Raw genomic sequence first — 22,082 nt, forward strand, 5'->3', positions numbered from 1 at the left:
ATACACTCAAGTATGTTCCAGAAACTTGAATTTTTCATGTTTGACATACGGTGATACCAAGTGTGTCACCGGGAAATATTAAAACTGTATTTCAATTACAAGCCGCACACGAACACGTTTCACGGTTCTCGCCATAATTTCTTCAGACTGTGGTGGTGCTCTAAACTTACTGACGTGGCGAACGTACAGACGACAAAAAAAACTGCCATGTGATTTGCATGCTGAACAATTTTTCGCTGTCTGAAAAATATGGAATGTAACAAATTAAACAACTGACGTACCTTTCCAACTGGGAATTTCTTGAGAAACTCAGGTGTCTTGTTGGTTTCGCCGAGTTTGAAGGCCGGTGGGTCCGAGACCACGTTCAGCTGGGCACCGCTGTACTGTGCGGCGACCTGGGCCTTGTAGGCCCGGAAGTTACCCGGGTAGGTATATAACGTCTAAAAAACACAATTTCAAACACATTTGGCAAAATATCGGCACAAACACATAAAGCAACAATTCCTCTTTACCAAATAGCGTCAAAGTGTGAAGTTGCTATTATTTTTAACGCAGGATGCTCGAGATTCGGACAGGAGTTTCGACTTACACCAGAAGCCATTGCCGCAACAGGGGGAAAGAGGATGCGCAGACGGCCGCCAGAGGGAATGTGGATTGCGCAAGTTGCAATATGCACGCAACCAGCAGAGGACGTCGTTACAAAGTCCAGTCAATGTCTTCAAGCAGATGTTGGGAGGGAAGGGCGTAACCTTTTCACTGCTTCAACAATGTGCTTGGAGATAAAGCCAGATAAGATCAGACAGCAAGACAGTAATTCCAAATGACCCGGTCATCTGAGAGTGAGGTCATCTGAGGTCGTATGAGGGGATCAGCTCCGTTTGCACCATCAACGTGTAGATGATTTTGCAGTCATTTTAAATAAATTTTTATTTTCCTCGATGGTTACGACAACGAAGGTCATCGAAGTATGACAGTGAGGTCACATCCTGTCAAATTTATAATGAAAGCCTCTGTGCGTTTTACAGAGAAGTCACTAGAGGTCGCCGTTCAGCAGCTACAAGCCATATTTGGATACCCAATATCCCGGATGTACAATTTTGGGGTTGCTGAGGACAGGGATCGATTTCTGGTCGTAGGGTAGAAAACCGCAGAAAATTAGCCAAAATGGTAAGTAACGGAGCTTTTTGCGTGCATTTCTTGTCTGTAGATTTTTTCTTGACATTCCCAAGGGCAGCTCTGAGGGAAGGAGTGCCCATTTAGTCGAGCTATCGCCGACAAACATGCGTAACATCCTCGCTATAATCAGTGCGACAGTCTTGCATCTCCAACCCGTGAAGCTCTCGAAAATTTTCAGGCCGATTTACAAATTCGGGTCAATGTTATGTCCGTAACACGCCCTCTGGCATATCAACAATTGGCCGGAGATCCTAGAAAAATGCCCAGCACAGCGTATCCAGTATGGTGGTTACTGTTTTCTGAAGGCACGAAGCGTCCGAGAGACGACCGGTATATTTTTGACATACCGGCAGTGAATATTTAGAGCCCGACCCACCCCAGTCCCATATCACCGCTGTTTGGTTCCCGTTGATTTGTGAATCCCACTAAAACATGGTGGTCTTCTAGCCTAAAGATGCAGCACGGTAGACTGGGCATGCACGGTAGATTCTATAGTATCTGTACAACAACAGGTACAATCTTGGTAGAGTCGTGTTGGAAATGTTAGTTGGGGTTCGTGACAGTTTTAATGCATGTCACCTAAAGTCACTTGGGGATCAACACACTGCCACGGGCACACCCTTAATAATTATAAATAATCTATTTATTCATGATTTACATCAACCTTTAGAAAATTAAATCTGTGGTTTTGACTGCTTGGAAAAAACAATATTTTGAAGGGAGCCCATCAACACAGCAACATGTAATTGTAAAAGATAAAGGGCAGCTCCAGACTTGCATGTAAAACTTCCATATTGATTGTGAACTGTGGATATCTGCACATCATACATCTACCTCCACCCCTTACAGTACCCCATTTCACCCCACATCCACACATCTCTAGCAAACCGGATAAGAGGGTTTGCAGCTAAAATCTGGCAAACTGTCATCAGTTGCATGAGAGCCTCCATGCCTCAGCAGACAGGATGAAGTGTGGAAAGGCCAAACTGATGTACATGTGTATAAAGATTAGAGGGGGAGGAGAAAAGACGGCTGCAACTTGGCAGATTACGATTGTCACTTCATGCATGTTATGCTGATGAATGCTGAAACAACTGAATCTGTGTGTAACAGCAGTTTGCATTTGTCAGATTTAGAGGGTTGATGACTCCCATGCCAACTGTAGCACAAGTGGTTTAGACTATTAGAGCTTTGCCCCTCCCACACCCCACAAAAACATGTAAAAAAAGTGACACTCTTAATCTGCTGCAAGAGTACTTTCCCTTTCATACAGTGTATTGGCTTACCGGGCTAGTAGCTGTACGAAAGGGAAAGTACTCTTGCAGCAGATTACAAATCAATACGATTGTCACTTTTTGATATGTTTTTCTGTGGGGTGTGCACTAGGACGAATTGTTAAGTAAATCATAAGCACATGTACTTGTTTTATATCCAAACAATAATGTTCCAAGTTAAAGAGGGAGACTATATTACGCTTTTGTTGGAAAGGCAATACTAGTCTAATATTGTAAATTGACAAGAATGATTTTATTTTTGGCGGTTTTATAAACTATGTCATACCTAGCTTGTCAATCATTTATTGCCTATAACAATTCAAATGTTAGTGTTTTGGAGACCCTTTCTATTTGCTACAGTTACTTGGTGTGCTTTACATAATACATAATTCACATTTTGGTTCAATGTTTGTACTGTTAGTACATGACTTAACAGCTTGGTGTTGATAAGCCTTAGTCTACTAGTATTTTTAGTTCATATGTTTGTGTGTTTTTGTTTTATTTCACTAAAGTCTAAGAAGATACTAAAAGGGCAGGATAAAGAGTTGCTGATCATCAATAGTCCAATATGTCATATTTCTTATTTGAACCACTCGGACCATTCCAGTTTCCTGAAGGAGTGAAATTGACAAGTACAAGTAATTTTGGATGTGGTTTTGTCAGCTGTTTTGTCCTCCTATCATCAGTTCTCCACTACCATTTAATTCCAGCCTTGCTGACAGCTGCTGCCATTTACTGACCATCCCAGCATGACATAGAAAGGATGACCTTACACACAAATGTTCTCAGTAATAACAGTACCCAGGAATATTGATAAAAATTCTAAATAGAAATAGGTTTCTTAGTTTGTTATATCAATCAGCATAAGAATAATGATGATAAGAATCATCTTGGCAAAAGTGGATCTGCAGATCGAAAAAAATATAATTTCTGAAGGGTATGTACTTCAAACTGTGGGGTTTATCCGACATTCTGGTGCCCTGTGTGTCATGGCTCAATAACTTCATGATGCACATGGTCAGATGTTAACAAATTTATTCATGGAGACCTCTAGCAGTAATACATTCACTTGGCTTCACAAAATTGACAATTACCTAAATGATATTGGAAGAAGTAATGGCAGGAATACACGCAAGGTGAAAGTGACAGGCAAGCATGAAATTAGCTCATCCAAATAACTTTTCTGATAGGTATTTGCAGGAACATACAAAGTGACTTACTGTAAAAATTACCTTCCAAATAGACTTCTGATATATCTATTTATTTGGCTTGGTTTATGGTCACATTTGCTCTACCTGGAACAGGATGTTAATCAAAGTGTCACTGTGTATAATACATTCACTCCATCATGCTATTACATTGATAGTTTGATTACTGGTTAAAAATTCAGCATAAGACCCCCAAGGTCAAAGATGTCACCCAGGTCTGCAGATACAAACATATCTCACACAGTGCCAGGCTGCTGCCAGCATGTAAAACTGGAACTGTGCAGGCCATGAACCTGGACCTTCCATCCAAAATCTTCTGGTCTCATTCATGTATTACTCCGAGTGTACCCCCTAAAAGAGTACCAAGTCAAAAACTAAACGGCTGTGTGAACGTGTGTTTTTATTGGTGAGAATTTTCCCTTTAGCCAGCCCAACTGGCGTAAAACGTCAAAGCGGTGAACGCTTGTTTGGAACTGATGAAATTGGGACGTAATTGTTGGCAGCCGCGCGCTAGGTCGGACGTGCACAGTCCAGTGTTGTGAGTTGTGCGGTCGTAGGTTTGCAGTGCGGAAGAGCCTCTTGCGGGCAGCCGCTAAGTGCAGTTTGTAATTCCCATAAAAAGGGATTGTGTGTATAGAAGTCGTCGGCAATTTTTTAATGAGACGTAGAGTACGTGTTGTTAACATAGCATGAAAGATATCAATTCATTTAATGTAGGATCATAGGGAACACGGCCTCGAAAGACAGTCATTAATGCATGGTTTCTAATGTATCGAAAAAACTCATGAATGAGACCTTCTACTTCTGACTTTGGCACCAAATTCATACTGGGGATGAGGTTAGGCTTTTTATTGGTCCAGGAGAATTGATAGTTTTGAAGGGGCGGGGCAAAGCAAATAATTTTTTTACATTGGCTATTTCTCTATCATCCTATTTACATAATAATCATGTGGTATTGCCTGGTATAGGTAAATTGCTATTTACCTCCCTCCGGTGTCAATGTTAGAAGTCTTTTTGAATACACCTTCCCTTTCCCTCCCTTTTATTCCCCCTGAACCATACGAATGGAACAGTCCTCATTGAAATTCTATATGGATGACCCCCAGTTCTTCCGCAGTCCAGGTTATGGGCTAATTAAACATTATGTCACATGTACACACTGTACGCATGACACGAACCGCACCAGACAATTTGGACCAAGATTTGACTTGTCACGTACACTGGTAAAGGGGAGTTAGCTTATGAACGTAACATTGGGAAGGAAGGAAGCACTTCAAATGACACTATTGTTGTAACAGGTAAGAAAGGTTTTACTCTACTTTGTCAGTTATGTTTCAAAGAGGCACAACGTTTGGTTAGATTCAGATGGTGACACTGCTAATACTCTGTTAAAGAAATACTATTGGGTTTTGGTCTAGATTTTAAGATGTGTTCAGTGTTAGAAATGTGATTATGAAATGCTGTCGATGACCTTACACAAAGGACATGACCTTACGCAAAGGCCTTACACAGATACAGATACAGAAAGTCCATAACTAACAGATTTGTTTATTCATTTTTGTCTCTAGGGGAACGAATCATCCCTTCCAGAAATGTGTACACACTGTAAGTATACTAGCTTTCCTTTCTACATGTATCTGTCAAAAGAGATACATTCTATTTCATTTTACTTCAGCATGGTGTGCAAAGTTCTATAAATGTGATAGCCTGAAAAAGGAGACATTTGTGATATGTGATAACAGCTTTTAGTAGTACAGCATCATAAATCAACTGAATCTTTCTACAAAAATCAACTGAACCATTCCACATCATTTGAGCCTGACACAAATGAAGGTTCATGATTTGTCCAGTGTTGTTTTACGATAGATATTCTATCCCTTTTCAGTAGTTTTATTGTATATTAGAGTAGATCTTGACGATGATACTAGTATTTATCACTTACAAAAGAAAACCATAGAGTTTTTACAGTTGCAACTTTTGTAGTCACATTGACAGTTACCTTCTGTTAGCAGGTGGTTGAGTTGACACATTGTCATCTATATGTGATTATGTAAACAATCAGGGTTCAAAATTCATCATGGTTGACTGAGGGTAAATGTTGGTACAAGTTATTTGATTTCAGTGACTAACTTGTGAAAGTGTCAAAGTCATACAGGATTAAAGCTTGATACTGTTTTCTACCTATTATTAACCCTCTCCCTGCTGAGATGTGCAAAACAGTCCAAATGTAATGCATGGATGAGCAAGAGACAGGAAGCTGTGTGACCATGAGAATAGATAGGTCTGTAGTGACTGTCGGTCTGTCAAAGGACACTGTCATATGAGATGCCACCTTTGTCCCTTGCTAACAAAACAAGTAGTTTCCCCCTGTCAAGCTATTTTGTTTCATCTTGGCTACTGTGTAATATTCTGTTCAAATCATCTTGTGAGATACTTGTGGGAGACAGGATTCATTATGTTTTTCCCTGACCCCCACATTTGATGGACATCGTCCTTGTGCTTCAACTACCTGGGCAAAAGAATTCATGATCTTTTTACCAGGACCAGGGTAAATCTCACAGACAGTGTCTTCAGACCCTGTTGGCATATAAACAGTATATACAGAAGGACAAAACCACAGGAGACAATTATGACAACACTGTACCAATGCTCAGGGGGCAATCATACAGAAGAAGTGGGTCAGTAGAAAAAGAGGGGTCAGAAGCTCTGAATGTTCGAACTGTAGTGTAAACTTTTCTTGTACATGTATCTGCACAACAGTTCATTTGGTAACATCCTCAACAGCTCAACTACAGTGTATCTGTAAACTATGTAATCTGTAGTGGAGGAGAAAAAAGTTTTCTTTGTTGTTTTAGAACATAGAAAATAGCTGTTTACAGTATAAACTCTCAAGTATCATATAGCAGGTATTGGCATTCAATACATGGAAACCCATGGGGGGCAGGTCTTTGGCTGTGGTCCCTTTGTAAAGTCCATTCAGCTAATGTTGCACCTGCCCCATCCAATATTTATTTCCTCCCTCCTGTGCAAAAGGTCCCATGATGTTTTAAACTGCCAAGAAGACAAATAATTCTGACCACTTTCCGGATCAAAATTTGCTCACCTTTGACATAACACTTAGAAAGTAGAACAGCTTTCTGCATTACAAAACACTAGCTAACTTATTGTAACCATGCAGAAAAGTGATAGAAACACCAACATTAAAGATTAACTGACATGATTATTTAACTGATGTAGGTAATGGTAACTATGGTAAGGGAAGTCACATTTCAGATTAGCACATCTTACTACAGAAAATGAAGATTAAGTGGGTCTGACATACAGTATACAAATCATTTCCCTTTCTGATGACAACAATCATCACAATACAGCAACAGTAAATCGTGAATCGTGTATTTTGTACATTCTTCTGTAGCATACTTAAAGCATATGAACCATTGTAACTTGCTGTTCTCCCTTTCATACAGAGGACTACACTTTTACCAACATGTTTCAATAAGAGCTTACCAGTGTTCATGTCTCTTTACCCTTTAACTTCCCTACAAGATGAAGAAGGACCAGGCCAGGAATTACTTTGTATGCTTTAACAACAACAAAACCTTTGCACCAAAACACTGCTCTACCCTACTCACTGACCAGGCAAAGATGCATGTTAGACAAGAGCACACCTACTCGGTTTCTTGGTCAACATCAAACAAGTACATGATGCATGAGAAGGGAAAACTGGGTCTTCTGGTATTCACTCACTGATGGCAAACTTTCAAACAAACATTTTCCAATGGCTATATTTTAAAGAAGCATTTCTTTTTTTAATTAAGTAAGACAGTTTATGTGATTTTATCACAGGTGGCTTGCATGGATTTGTGCTGTGTGAGAGTGAGCCTTGTGTCAATGTTTTCCTGCTGATATTGTTGTACTGACACGTTCTTTCTTTCCTTCAGTCGACCCGGAGGAAATCCGCAGGTTAGGGAAGCGGTTTAAGAAGCTGGACTTGGACAACTCTGGGTCTCTATCGGTTGAGGAGTTCATGTCATTACCAGAGCTGCAGCAAAACCCGCTAGTCCAACGGGTCATCGATATTTTCGACCAAGACGGCAATGGAGAGGTGGACTTTAAAGGTATCTTTCAGGAGAGGGATGGTAGCGTTGTCGTCATTGCACATGAACAATACATGTAGGAAATTAAGGATAACAGAAGCACAAAGGAGATCAGGAGTTTTGAAAGTTTCTTTATTTTTGAAACTGCTCAACTCTCCCCATTTTTATGAGACAGGAAAATACTACACTACTTGAAGTTGTAAGATAAAACAACCTGTTCCTTATGTATGATGCCAGGTTATATTGTAAGGGAGGAATTATCCTTTGCTGCGCAAGTAACTCCACTTCCTCTTGGACTGCAGCTGTTTACGTGAAATATTTGAAGTTGTATCTGAAATGAGTTTTGTTCTGTATTTTCCATTGTCATAACTTTTTCCTGTGTTTAAAGTTTTCAGTGTTTGCTCCAAGCACAACAGGCCCTTCCAAAGCTGTCAACGTTTATGTTTGTGTAAATGCACCTTTACATTGGTCACTTTGAATCCAGAGATACTTGAAATTTTGGATCCGTATCGTATCATCAAAGTGAAATACAAATGTATCTACATGTCTATAAAAAGCATAACATGCTCTTTCAAATAAACTTGAAAGACTTCACACAAGTTGAAATTTACTAACCCAATATGTGAAATTAGGACATTTTCAAGTTAAAAGTGACTGGTGTCAGGTGTTTGTTGTAGAGGTAGGCCTAACCATGACTTGTCTCTCCCGCCTGCAGAATTCATAGAAGGAATGTCGCAGTTCAGTATGAAGGGAGATAAGAACACCAAGCTAAGATGTGAGTATATAGGTTGGGTTGGCATGCAGCTTTTCCTTTTTTTCCACACTACACCTTTTTCTGCCTTCTTTCTCCTTCTCATGCAGAGTTTATAGAGGGCATGTCGCAGTTTAGTGTGAAAGGCGACAAGCAGTCAAAACTCAGATGTAAGTACGGGACAAGGCGGTGTTTCGTTGTCGGCACCGTAGATGTAGCGCTCGTAGTGGTAGCTTTGTAGAGATGATGTCAGCCCCTGTGATGGTACATGTAGCTAGACCCTCGGCCCACCCGCACTTGTCTCCTTCAATTCACTGACCTTACTTTCTAATCAACAAGCACCCAGTTCTTTCCTTTGTGTTTCCACAGTCATGTACTTTTCGTCTTGTTGCATATTTTCTCACAATTTGCATGCTGCACTTGCCTTGTTATTGATATAATGATAGCTCTGCACTGTTGCTTTGTCTGTCTTATGTTATGTTCTATGCATCTTGATTATAACTATGTTTAAGATATTGTTTGTGAACTCTCATTGGCATATGATACCAAGTCATATTTTCTACACCTGTCACAAAATACCAGGACAAACCACTGGAACTTATAGACTGAATAGACAGTATGTTGTCATTGGTACAAATTGTCTAACAAGAAAATGGAGTTTAATCAGGTTACACAACTTTTCCTTGGAATGTTCTGAAAGCTGCCAGATATGAAATAAACAGGATGCATCTCTGATGTGCAACATTGTGATATGGTACAAATTTACTTGTGTTGGTTGAATAGTTTTGTTGGATGTTTGATGACTGCAAGGAGGAGCCATAAGTAACAGCTTGAGTGAGCTGACTTGTTAGCCATGTTATCCAAATTTATAACCATGGCTGGATAGACTTTCTCAACCCTATGTCCCTTACAGTTGCCTTTAAACATTTATCAGTTGAGTAGGACATCCTTGGGCTTGTGCACATACCGGCACTTCCATATTAAGGCCACCTGAGTTTGCACCATATGGCAGCTGCCCCAGACTCAGCTGTTAGCTCCTTGCAATTTTGGCTGCAGAAGGAGTGATGTACTTCACATACAATACCATTTATGATTTATGACATGGACATCTACAGTCCTGTGTCCCAACAGTGGGCACTTAAGTTATGTAGTGTCAAGTAATACATGTAGTTGCATCTAAAACTCTTCATCACATTGCATTATTACAAGGATCCAAATATAGCACTGAGCAAGGTAGCTCTTCCCTAGGGTTGCCCAACCATGGCTAGTTAACTTTAAGGTACATGTATTTGGAACTATGCCTTATCTCCACAGTTGCCTTTAAGATTTATGACATGGACAAAGATGGGTACATCTCGAACGGAGAGCTGTTCCAGGTGCTGAAGATGATGGTGGGCAGCAACCTGAAGGACACACAGCTGCAGCAGATCGTCGACAAAACCATCATCAATGCAGACAAGGATGGTGATGGGAAGATTTCGTTTGAAGAATTTTGTGAAGTGAGTAACTGCCAGCTTACCAATATGTCACTTGTTTCACCAGCCTGTTTCTAGTACATGTAGTGTGCTTAACTAGATACTGAATTGTCTATTTACAAGGACAATGTGATTATGCTTTCAGTAATCATTCATGATTTCATACATTTTTATCCATGTATACATTTATTATGGCCCTCGTCAACCCTTTCAAAATATATATTTTCTCTTGGTGACAAATGTTAGATAATAGCCCACAGCCTGGTAATGAGTCAAAGCAATTTACCAAGCTCCTCATGCACACATATATGTCACAGTGTGTTATAAAATATCCTGATGTCTCCCATGAGATCAAGTTCTTTGGACTTATAATGACAGTAGAATTAGTGGGATGAAAATGCTATGTACATGTGTAATAATTCTGATGCTGATGTTAGATAATGTACATGGATAAAGTAGCTTTCAAATCAGATCATTGTCCAAAATCCATTACCTTCTTTCTGTTCCAGGTCGTTGGAAGTATGGATATCCACAAGAAGATGGTGGTCGAGGTGTAATACTCAACAGTTTTATGTTCAGCTCTTTCACCCACTAAACCAACTTTGTGTAACTCTCAACTTTGTACAGTATTCTGTCATCCTTGCAACTGGTGTCACAAAGGTTCTGTAAGCTTTATGTTTCTGTTGTACATGTCATTTGGTACATGTTATTGTTGCTGCATAATTTATGTTGTTTTCCAATCTGGGGAGGCCACCAAGACTACTCTGACGATAAAGAAATGTCTCAGGTTGAAATTTCACAGGATATACTCTGTTGTGCTAATGGGAAGTTTTCAAAATGTAGTGAGGAACTCCCGAAGGGTATAATGTCTAGATACCTGCAGACAAAGTTTTAAAGCAATACAGTTACTTGACTTGCCAAGCTATGTATGGTTGGGTGCTTGGGTGTGAAAACAGATTTAAATCTCACATTAAGTTAGCCTTTGTTCACCATCCAATTACACATAAGGCTTGAAATCAATGCTGTTTTCTGCTACTGGGAAACTGCTTTGATATCAAGACTGATTCCTGCTGAAATAGAACACTTTGACCCTTTCCCATCCTGCATGCCAATGCTCTAGTGGCTGCTTGGGACTACATGTACTATAGAACAACTCAATCCAAGTACCCCTCACATTTAGTAGTATCCAGTATTTCATCATACTGCAGTGAGAGTCCCTGGTTGAGCAGTTGGCTAGTCTTGAACACCTTCCAGGTGGATCTAGACAACCAAACAGCTGACCATCTATAATCTGGAGCTTGGCATATTTGTTTGGGTAACAGAAGCCACTTGTTTCAAAAGTCCTCAAAAATGTTATGAATCAACAGTCTTAACCTCCCTGTGGTGTGCGAATCCAACAATATAGATTTATAACATTTAGGTTTTTAGTCGGCAGTCTGGGCAAAGGCAGGGAAGGATGGTTTTTGTTGTAAATTACATGTATTACCAGTAGTCATTACTGAGTGCCAAGTAGATTATCCTGGCTATGAAGACAGTTTCAACTGTAGAAGGGCACAGTGGAAAGATGAACGTTGCAGACCTTGTTATAGCAATATCTTACTTTGCTATGGAAAATGCATATCTACAATCGTGAGTAGCACCACTATTAACAGTTGATAACTACTTGTTAGATTCTTCCAATGGACGTTTTTCTACCACCATCTGTGGACATCCAGTAGTTCCAATGTCACGAGAGAATCTGGGTAACTGTGAGACAGTTTGTTAACATAATGCGTACATACTTCCAGCATTGAAGAGAATAGTTGTGCTGTGTCACAAGACAAATTTTATAGAATGTATCACGCATTTTAACCTACCTAAAAGACAATGTTGCTGAAACGCTCAAATTTGCTCAATCCAAATGTGCTTTTTTCAATTCCTAAGACATATCCCTCAAAAAGTGTGCACTACATGAAATCACCATTTTTTGTATATAATAATACAAAAAACAATAACTTAGTTTGTAAATTTCCTTTGGTCATTTGTGGCTTGTCAAGGAAGTATTGTTTTGTTGAATTCAGTATTGTGGAATGTTATGAGTAGAATTTGATGGTGGAGGGTATTTCTGAACTTAATGTTAACTTTGTGGTTAGGGTAATGTTTGTATATATTGTGCGTGTCAGTGCCGCTGTCCTGTATAACCTAGAAACTGTTCTCCCAAGTACGCTGACAACTTTAATATAGCAGTTGAAACCACTTTTGCCATGGGCTGTTTATACGGAAAACACGAGGCAGTGACTGAACCTGAATGACGTTTCTACAACCAAACAAGTTTTACGGGGGGCAAAAGTGGAATTCATGGGCTTGTCGTCTTTTATTACATTGGCATCTATAGCTCTTTCCAGAGAAGCATTTTGGAAGTTATCTGCTTGCAGAAAATACAGCATTGATGCATTTCCTCCATAGCCTCAGAGCAGCGTGGTAACCATGGCTAGATGCCAGACTGGCTCCAAAACACACAAGAAATAAACTAAGATTGGAAGTCCCTGAATTCCAGCTTTGCCAAACCAAGGAGCTTAATAGTAACCCTCCTTGGTAAAGCAGGAAAGACCATCTTGAACAGAGCAGGGGTGGCAGCAAGGTTGGCAGAAGAGAAAATTATATATGTAGTCAGACTTGCATGCTTCATATTGTCAAGAGAAGAGAATATTGATTAATAAACAAATAATTGTAATACTTTAATTCTAATACAAAAAGTAAAAGTGATTTGTCTGGTCAAAAGGGTGGTGTGATTTTATTTTGTGATGTTACTCTATATATGACTATCATTTCACAAGGAAAATTTAGAAAACCAAAGCATGGATCAGATTTTAGATTTAATGGAAGTTCAACATAGCAATACTGATACAGATACTAGTGTTACCGCACAGTCCATTGCAGGCACTGCAGCACACAAACATGCACACCTACCAAATGAACATGGTCACACAGAAATGCTACTAGTGAGAACATTCAGGTGTACAATACCATGGGTCAACAATACAAGGAATACCACTTTATTAATACGTTTGGGTACTTCTATTTAAGTACCATAATACAATGTATACAGGATGGTTGTGTCGGATTAAAAAGTGTCACTCCAAATAGAACCGCCATAATCAGATCGGGCTTTTGTATGAACTTTTCAGCAATCTTGAAATGAGCTGTAATCCCATCAAATTTCGTTCCATCATTGAGCTTGGAACAAGCATGACACCAGCTTTCAGGTTCCCTAGGGAAGAAACAGGTGCAAAACAGTATATTTCTTCTGAAGGGGGTGGTGAGTTTTGTGCCTGTGGAGACAGTGAAACGAAACACCCCATCCTCCTTCCAAAAAAAGTATTTTAACTGCTTAAATGATTACTGTATAGAACGTGATAATCTCCCGGCCGCCCAAATGTGAAATGCTACGCCAGAACGTTCCTGAAGTATTTTACACCCCCGTTTTGTGGAATGGACTCGCCCTGTCACGTCAGCAGGTGAAGATGGCTTCCACTGGGTCGGTTGTCGGCGGGTTCGTCTCTGTCCTAGTTCTGATCGCCGCAGTATACTACGTGCGGCAACCAAACGATGCAATCCTGCAGAACAGGCTCGAAAAAGTCCTCCTGTCCCTGCTGAAGGCAGAGAAGAAGGCGAGCCTGGCGTCCAGGCCGCGGGTGGCGGTGGGGCTCGGGGCCTGCCAGGACGCTTTCGTCGACGCGTTGGAGCTATTTGACAGGTAGGAGACCGGTTAGAGCCAGTTTTCAGTTCTGATGTCTTTGTCAGCTCAGCTCATCACACCCGGGCTACAGGCGTTGACTGTCATTAAGGTCATGTATAAAGTAGGGAGATATTTGAACAGTGCAAAATAAAATCTACAACGTTATAACACCAATCCATAAAACAGGTGAATCAGCATCGAATCAGCAAAGAAGGGTTCGTTATGGTCGACCTCAATTCTACAGACAACTGTCTTAATTTCGTTGTACTTATTCCCATGAACATGATAAAGTATCAAAGGAATGTGTGGTCAAAGGTCTAATGAGAATTAATTGGTAATTCAACCACATAAAAAAGGGACACTATGAATTGGAAGGGCAATGACCTTTGCTTTGACATGTTTGAGGTGTAATTTGATCATGATGTCGAAGATTAAAATAGAGTCTATAAAATATATATGGTGTAACGTTGCACTGGGGTTGTTGAGTCTATATAATCATAGAATGATGAGTGGTGTAGTAAGGTATGCTGTTCCTCTGTAATTGTGTTGATAGATCCTTATGAAGAAAAAGGTGACAACATCATGGCACCACCCATTCCCCACCCATTTGTCTTCAAGATACATGTACAACAATGTAATTGAATAGGTGATAGAGTTACAGACATATGATAAGAAAGAAGTAACAATGTCTGAAAATTGGTGATGATAAATTTAACATTGGCTTGATTTATATGTGAAGTTTGGGTGTTGAAACGATTTGGCACAACAAAGTAACAAGCTCAAGATCTCATAACTCATCCATAGTAAACAAGACGTCCTGCCATTCATCTCAATGTTGTCTAGTCATTATGATATAAATGTGATAATGGCTGTCTCCTCCACAGGTACAACCTGACCCCTCCAGCCCTGACTGCCCACTATGACTCCATCCATGACCACCAGGAGCTGGCACAGATGTTTGCCTACTTTTTCAACCATGGGGCTGCTGCAGAGTGAGTCAGCAAAAATTACAAACTACTGTACATGGGGCATACTAAGGCCATGTTTATGTGAAGTCACCCAAGGCGGCCACTTCTAGAGGTGGTTTCGAATCAGTTTTCCCGCTTTGCAATTTGCGTCTGAACGCAATGTGATTTCAATGTAACTTTGCCTGGTCATGGATTACGGGGTGATATTTCTTTATTTATATGCATAATGCAATACCAACTTTTACGTGGCAGCAACTTAAAGAGCAGTACATGTGTATTACTTTTAAATGGTCAAATAATGTGTCCATTCTAGGGCAAGCTTCACCGCCTCTGGCGGGACCACGTCGGCATTTGGCCGAGATACGCTGGAGGGGGGCATCAGCAAGCAGGTCAATGACCTCTGACATTAATGACACGCCACCTTGCGTGTTATCATCAAACAGCAATAAATGTAGCTCTAGCGAATTGTGATCGGACACGGTTTCACAGGAGTGTGTGGCACGTGGGACAGATGTGAGGAATGTGAGTTACCCGAATCACGGTTTGGGTGACTTCACATAAACACGGCCTAAGTAGCTTGTACCCTTTTACATGTAAAACAGCCAGTCCTTCCAGATTCCACACAATTAGCTTACCACAATCAATTAATCAAGGCAGGAGATCAAGTAGACAGCACATGTAATTGATCAATACAAACTGTAAGCATATTAGAGATTTGCCATTTAAGACCTCACACTCACAGATAATGTCTTTTCCTCATTTCCAGACGATATATGGACAATACCACCCTGTTTCGAGACCTCATGGACATTGTTTACAAAATGCCCAATGCAAGGTTTGAACTTGGTGGGAATGCACCTGTCATGGCAAACAGGTTTGCTGCTGAAGGTTGTAACGTCCTTCTGGGGGCACATCTCAGCTCCAATCTTAAAGAAGTGATGAGGGAAGGAATTACAGGTAAGGGGCTTGTGATGATGTAACGTTACATGTAATTACATCAACACTCAAGTAGCAGTTACTAGTATGCTGTGAAGGCTCTGGTAAAGTACACGTGGGGCTTCATATGACCCAATAATTGTCATGATTTTTTCCATTTGCCCCATAACCACACTTTCATCATCCTTCCTGGTCTCCAGTTTACAGGGTATGATAGCAGTGAAATTTGCTGACTTTTTTCTGTTTATCTCTTTTTAAGTTACGGGTGAAGAAATAGAAGAAGATGACATCCACTTGATCTTGGAATACCCACGGCAGAGCAGCTGGGGAAAGTACATTTCACCCAGGGCTAACAGGTAGGTGATAGGCTGTTGGAGATGGTACATGTAATGTTACATTTTGCCATTTAATGAATGGGGACAATCTCTATTACATATCTTCGTAGCTGCTCTTTGTTTCATAGGTAAAATTAATGAATTCCCCAATATATTGTGTTAGGACTTTCAATATGGCTTTGGGAGAGGTGGTTCTTTTTAGAGATACAGAGGTATCATACAAGACATAGGTATCATATAAGAGATTCGTGTCAAGTCATTATTTAGATTGTAATAGGCCAATAAGCCAGTACAAGGTAACCCTTGCGGTATCATATGATAGTAAGCAGAGTCTCCCTGGTCTGCAGGTTCATTGTCCACAGTGACAGGAACAACCCAAGCCTGAACTCTCTGGAGAGCTTCAGTCAGATGCTGAAGGACTTCAATCCCTCTCTGGTGGTGGTAGGGGGGATACAGATGATGGACAACTTCCCATTCTCAGCAGGTAGGGTACAATCATGGTTAGAAACCTCTTACTGTATATTTATCTGGTATATGCTGCCTTGTTAGACATGTAGCTGACTTTGTTCCTATACCCTGACACAGTACAAATACTGTTTTGTTGATCCAAAATTCTTTAATTTGCTAGGTGAGCGTGAATCCAGGCTGAAGCTCTTGCAGCAGATGTTGGTGTCCATCCCTGTGGAGCAGAAGACACACTTCGAGCTGGCCTCCTTCACCGAGCAGGCACTGTTTGAGGAAGTGTTGAAGTACATTGTCCCTTACATGGACTCCCTTGGCATGAATGAACAGGAACTACCTAACCTCTACAGCATGCTGCATGGTGGGAAGATCACGCTTATCTCGGACCCGGTGCCCCGTGTTGCCACTGTGCTGGACCACATGAGAAAGGTCTGGGCAACCCTTCAGAAGGCTGATGCTGGCGGGTCCAAACGTCGCCTGTCCCGCCTGCATGTTCATACACTTGCTTTCCAGGCAATCATGACAAAGAAAGACTCAGGTTGGAAAAACACCATGTCCGCTGCAGCCAAGGCTTCTCTGACAGCTAACAGGCATGTGTGTGGGTCCCCGAAGATTGATCTAGGGAAGGCGACAGTACTCATGGATGAATCCTTCTCCACCAGTCGGAAGGAGGGAAGCTTGAGGATCCCTTTTAAAGAAAACCGGCCGGTGTCTTGCTGGGAGGAACATGATTATGAGATCTGTATTGCACCTGTGCTGGTGTGTACTGAAGTGCGACAGACTGCAGGGGGAGGGGACAACATCTCGTCTGCAGGACTTGTTCTGCAGATTTAGCTCCTTGATTTTGTGGGAATCGCTTGGGCTCAAAATGATCAACTCCAAAATCATCAACATCTTGTGATGTTTCATTCCTGAATAATAGGATAAATTTTGGATGCATTTGTTTAACAGCATACAGAACAGCAACCATATCTTGTTTGTGGAATATGTGTAATTCCAAAAATGATGTTTTTTTAGTCAATGTCTTGATATTTATGTGTTATTAACCAGTATCTGTGTTGTGATAAGACTGCTGTTCTTATGTTTTAGAAGAGTAAATATTTTACTCAAGTTTCAAAATAAGTGGTACTTAGTAGGCAGTTGCATTTTGTCATTGCAATGCAACCTGCAAATTTACAGGCTAAGGACAGTGCAATGTAGACTGCAATGTGTTTTATTTTGCAGGGATCAATACTGTTACAATTACAGTGTGTGTACAAAGTAAGAATCATGTGTTTCATTTTGCAGGGATTAATTCAGACACAGGACTTGTGTTTTTCAAATCTCCAAAGACAAAGAGGGCTGCCAAAAAAGAAACTCCAAAGAACTGATAAGTGGAATTGTAATGCAAGGAAGTAGAAGTGGAAAATTTGGGATGATGCACAGAAATTTGGTGAAAAAACAGGGCAAGAAAAGTTTCAGACAGTGCTCCCCTGGACTACTGTTTTCTAACCTGTACCATCCTATCTTTTCCAAAAGGGATATGGAGTCTGTCTTTGTTATCTATTAACAGAACATAATAATTCTATATCATACAAGAACACAGTGCAAATTTTGTGCCTGTTTCTTTCATACCGTTGTGCAAAAGTTGTATTTGTTATCATCACAGCAATAAATTCAATACCTTTCCAAAGTGTCTTTATTATAAATGATAGTCAAACACTACACAATGAAAGTAACACGTCCATGAGTACATCAAACATTGTGATAGTTGTACATAACAATTGAGCCCACAAGAGAGTCTTGGCAAAATGCATATAGCTTGTTGAAACTGTGAGATGAATGTCTGTTTCGAAACATTAGTAATATATCTCCAGTGTGAGATCCAGTTCTTTGCACCAAGATCCTCATTGTTCCATCAAGTGTCCCATTTTGTTGTTTTCCTCTGGAAATTGTAAAAAAAAAAAAGCTGTTAAATTTTCTTAACTATTCAAAACTATGTAAATGATCTTCAATGCAATGCTCAGTGACCATAAAAAAGTTGTATGTCACTCATATGACTCATACTAAAACTGAGCATCAAAGGACTGCTGTAAAAACATGTTAAATTTTTGACGTTATTTTAAGGACTCATGTGACTGTAGTATGGCCTCTCAAGCCTTCATCTACTTTCTCAATGCAAACATACACAATATTCTACGTTAATGCTACTACTGAATAAATGCATGCTTAGCTGAGTGAAAGTAAAATTGTTAGAAAGAAAAGTTGCCAGTACTGACAGGTGTGCTGACTGTCTCTTGTCTGTGCTGCTCTGCCTTCTGCTCTGCCTGTTCTGCCAGTTTTTTCCTGCGGTAGTAGTTTCCAGGACTGATGTCTATACCAACAAGGTATGCAGCAAAGGCAGCTCCAATGATACCACAAGAAATTTTCCTGAAGAAACAAATTGAAACAAAATCATCAGTCTGAGGATTGAAGTGGTGGAGAGAACGCTATATTACCTCCCAAAGACATAGGGAATTTAGAGAATTTAACATGCCGTATATATAGTACAGGTATATTTCAACTTTTTGCTGAATGAAGTATATAATATCAAGGACATTACTAATGTCCTTGATAATATTTACAGCAACCATTTTCATGTCAAATGTTTATGGAAAAGGCATGTTTCCCTTCATTCCTGTCAGACCTTTCCTAGTCATACGGACATTCTACGACTCAAATCAAGATTCCTTAGACTTAACAAACCCCTAGAGTCTTTCTACAGCAAAGTAATCAGTGTTAAAACAGCTTGGAGTGCACAACAATACAACAGCCTAGCCTTGGAGTCTAATAACATGTTGTAACACGTGCACATACAATTAAGATGGGCCCTTACGTAACGATAGACTGCTTTCTCCACCAACTTCTTACTGTTGTCATGGCCGTGGACATTGCTCTTCAACCACCTTTGCCCTCTCTTTGAGATAACTCTGTAAAACGAAGTGTAATTTACTGGAGACTTTGTGTTGTGTCGTCTGCTAGAGAATTTCCTCGCAGGTTCACTTCCGGGTCGCTGACCCCACTGCGCAGAACGCTGCGCACAACTCTCAGATTGGATCGCGGGAAAATATGGCTGCTCCAAACTTGAACTGATGTTCAGGTGAGAAAATTACCTGTATTTGCTGCTACGTTTTCAGAAGTAAGAACTTAAGAAGGACGAAGCCATAGCTGGATCATACCAATGTTAATCCGTGACATGAATTAGCAAAATTAGGTCTTTTTACTCTTATTTTGTGCATTTGCGCGTCAACACGGCACGTTGTGATGGGGAGGGGGGCACAATTATTGTGGAGATTATGAATTTATGGAACAGCAACAGCACCAGGACTACTACTCCTTTCCTTAGAAGTCTTCCCTTAGTTCCCTGTCTTGTGTACGGTAACATGTAGCACCTTAGTAAAAGTACCACATAGTCCCTAACCTCCTTGATATTGTACAGGTAATATAACTTTTCCTGCACTTTTCTACCAGGCCGGATTCCATACATAATTTAGACTGTCACAACACAAAGAGACGTCCACAAGATGATCATCTCAGCATCAGAACCACAGGAGTTTGTGCCCTTCGGCCGTGAGTACACCTCCTGCCACCCTGATGGCTTCGCACCGCCCTCCCCCACCAGAACGCTGGACGGCACGTCCATCCGGGAACACGGTGTTCCCATCAAGTCATTCAGCGAGGTTTCCATGGCAGACACGCCCAAGGTGGGGATTTTTACCAGGGCTTTGTTGAAGGATGTGGTATGTAAATAGGTGACGGGATGGGATGTTAAACCTTATATATTGTAAGAAAAGAGATATTTGGGGTCCAGTATTTCTGTTTTAACATCTTACAGTCTCTAGTTACTGAGTTTGTACATAATGACTAAAGGAACTTTACTCATACCTCAATAACAAAGTAATACCGATTCACCATATTTTAGGATGCCTGCACCTCCTTTCTCAGGTTGAATGACCCACAACTCACTCGTCTGTAAGATTTTTCCAGAATGAAGAACCACAAAGAAAGTTGTCATGACCATAAACAAAGCTTAAAACTCAAACTCAATTCAGAGGAGTAGACATTAGAGTGTGCCATGCTGGTTATTTTCCCCCATCAGAAGGAGTTATGGACCCTGCAGGCTGGTGGGGATGGGGAGGTGTGTGATGAGGAGTTGTACACCAGGGGGAACACTGTGGTATGGAGCAGGGGAGGACAGAGTGCCACCAGGATGGTCATCAGGTCATTCACTGTTCCTTCACCAGTCCAGGAGGTATGTCATGAGAACTTGTGTCTACCACTTGTTAAGAAAACTGTCACGTGGCATAACACATCACATCAGAGTATGTGAGTACAATCTGAGTAACATTGTGTAAGTTACTGGACACTGGCATGACAATACTCTTAAAAACATGGTCAAGGTATGGTTCTACTTGGTTCATTCACTTTGAAGATGATCATTACCCATACTAGTTTGTGATGTTGTTGTGTTCACCTCTCCACTCCATCCACTGCAGGCCTTGTGGTGCAGATTTGAATTTTCTCGTATGGAGGCAAACAAACCAGTCAAGAAGTCAGGTGAGAAAAGTGTCTCGGTAAAAGACTCACTTTCAGTCACATTTAACTCAACTTAAATCATTCATAGATTGTAGAGGAAAAGATTATTGTTGTGATGCACTGGTTTATATACCTATACTACTTACTAGTATTTGTATCTGAATCTGATCATTGCTGTCTGACTGTTCCATAGATAAAAAAGTGATGTCAGGTATTGCTGTTGTGGAGACTAGCTGTGTCAACATCTACACCAAGGAGGGGGAGGAGTACATTGCACCACTGCAGTTTCAGGTGACTTACGATGCCTCAAACATCGTTTTTGTATTACATACTCGGCAATGACTTTTTCAAAGCGCAACATGTAGCACTATAGGGAATCTCTCCTGACTACATGTTTAGACTTTGTCACACCTTACAGGCATATTGGCAGGATATCTTCCCATTTTTTTTGTTGGATATCCCTACAGGCACAACACACATGGTCTACTAAATATGGGCTACTGTTTGAAAGGAGTATCTCAGAGGCAGAAATAACTAGTCCTAAAAGGTGTGTATCAATGAATTTTTATTTGGCTAGGTTATTTTTCTGAATATTATACTAATGGTCAATTCCAGTCATAGTCTGATAAAACAAGTAGGTTACATACAACATTATGTTACAATGTACATGTACTAGTAGATTGAAAGGAACTTCCCTAAAGAATGACATGATGCAGTACCTTTGTGATCTGCTAGATGTCATGTTCACCATATCTGAACTTCCCAACCAGGGGCTCGGAGGCCTTACCCAAGCTGTTCAGCATGTGTCACCCACTGGACGAGTTATGCCCGGTCGTCTGCAAGTACGGAGGGCCGCTTGGTGTTGGGAAACTATCGTATGTTAATGACCCCATGCAGCATGTGGTGTTTACCAGTGCTGACCCCTCTCTCGTGATGACCTATGACACAGTTCTGGGTGTCCACTCTGTCTGGGCTCTGAGGACAGCTAAGAGCGAGGTGTGTATTAAGAGATATTTTTATTAAGCCTGTACAGTTTACCAAAACGTGTCAAGACAAAATTTTGATTTAAAAGGTCTTTATTTATTTCTTACCTACTTTAGCCTTGTACAACGTTCAAGTGTGGTTTAA

The 22,082-nt window shown here is 40.6% G+C and overlaps 4 protein-coding genes across 5 annotated transcripts in view; 3 read left to right on the forward strand and 1 right to left on the reverse strand.

Annotated features, from left to right (window-relative positions):
* LOC109470270 (elongation factor 1-gamma-like) overlaps positions 1 to 709 on the reverse strand; it is an 8,879-nt gene extending 8,170 nt beyond the window's left edge. The window contains exons 1-2 of the mRNA XM_019769151.1: positions 590 to 709; positions 282 to 440 (exon numbers count right to left, since the gene is read on the reverse strand). Coding sequence (XP_019624710.1) covers positions 282 to 440; positions 590 to 601 — 171 coding nt within the window. The 5' untranslated portion in view covers positions 602 to 709. The remainder of the gene's footprint in view (positions 1 to 281; positions 441 to 589) is intronic.
* A 339-nt stretch (positions 710 to 1,048) lies between these two features.
* On the forward strand, positions 1,049 to 12,736 carry LOC109470267 (calcineurin subunit B type 1). Of its 2 annotated transcripts, none has more exons than XM_019769149.1 (6): positions 1,049 to 1,167; positions 5,227 to 5,263; positions 7,600 to 7,776; positions 8,617 to 8,676; positions 9,821 to 10,005; positions 10,491 to 12,736. In XM_019769149.1, the coding sequence occupies exons 1-6, from the start codon at positions 1,165 to 1,167 to the stop codon at positions 10,536 to 10,538; spliced, it is 510 nt and encodes a 169-aa protein (XP_019624708.1). In that variant the 5' UTR covers positions 1,049 to 1,164; the 3' UTR covers positions 10,539 to 12,736. The 2 variants fall into 2 exon arrangements, with proteins under 2 accessions (XP_019624708.1, XP_019624707.1); XM_019769148.1 differs by lacking the exon at positions 8,617 to 8,676 and adding an exon at positions 8,471 to 8,530 and having other exon boundaries at positions 1,051 to 1,167.
* Positions 12,737 to 13,450: 714 nt separating this feature from the next.
* On the forward strand, positions 13,451 to 17,446 carry LOC109470250 (ADP-dependent glucokinase-like). Its single transcript, XM_019769113.1, has 6 exons — positions 13,451 to 13,717; positions 14,584 to 14,691; positions 15,434 to 15,624; positions 15,863 to 15,959; positions 16,286 to 16,422; positions 16,567 to 17,446. The coding sequence occupies exons 1-6, from the start codon at positions 13,485 to 13,487 to the stop codon at positions 17,232 to 17,234; spliced, it is 1,434 nt and encodes a 477-aa protein (XP_019624672.1). The 5' UTR covers positions 13,451 to 13,484; the 3' UTR covers positions 17,235 to 17,446.
* Positions 17,447 to 19,453: 2,007 nt separating this feature from the next.
* LOC109470136 (anaphase-promoting complex subunit 1-like) overlaps positions 19,454 to 22,082 on the forward strand; it is a 25,122-nt gene continuing 22,493 nt past the window's right edge. The window contains exons 1-7 of the mRNA XM_019768918.1: positions 19,454 to 19,518; positions 19,890 to 20,122; positions 20,518 to 20,670; positions 20,915 to 20,975; positions 21,148 to 21,245; positions 21,422 to 21,501; positions 21,725 to 21,950. Coding sequence (XP_019624477.1) covers positions 19,943 to 20,122; positions 20,518 to 20,670; positions 20,915 to 20,975; positions 21,148 to 21,245; positions 21,422 to 21,501; positions 21,725 to 21,950 — 798 coding nt within the window. The 5' untranslated portion in view covers positions 19,454 to 19,518; positions 19,890 to 19,942. The remainder of the gene's footprint in view (positions 19,519 to 19,889; positions 20,123 to 20,517; positions 20,671 to 20,914; positions 20,976 to 21,147; positions 21,246 to 21,421; positions 21,502 to 21,724; positions 21,951 to 22,082) is intronic.

This window comes from Branchiostoma belcheri, unplaced genomic scaffold (assembly GCF_001625305.1).
Source record: "Branchiostoma belcheri isolate BF01 breed outbred unplaced genomic scaffold, Haploidv18h27 scaffold22, whole genome shotgun sequence".
NCBI classification, from domain to species: domain Eukaryota; kingdom Metazoa; phylum Chordata; class Leptocardii; order Amphioxiformes; family Branchiostomatidae; genus Branchiostoma; species Branchiostoma belcheri.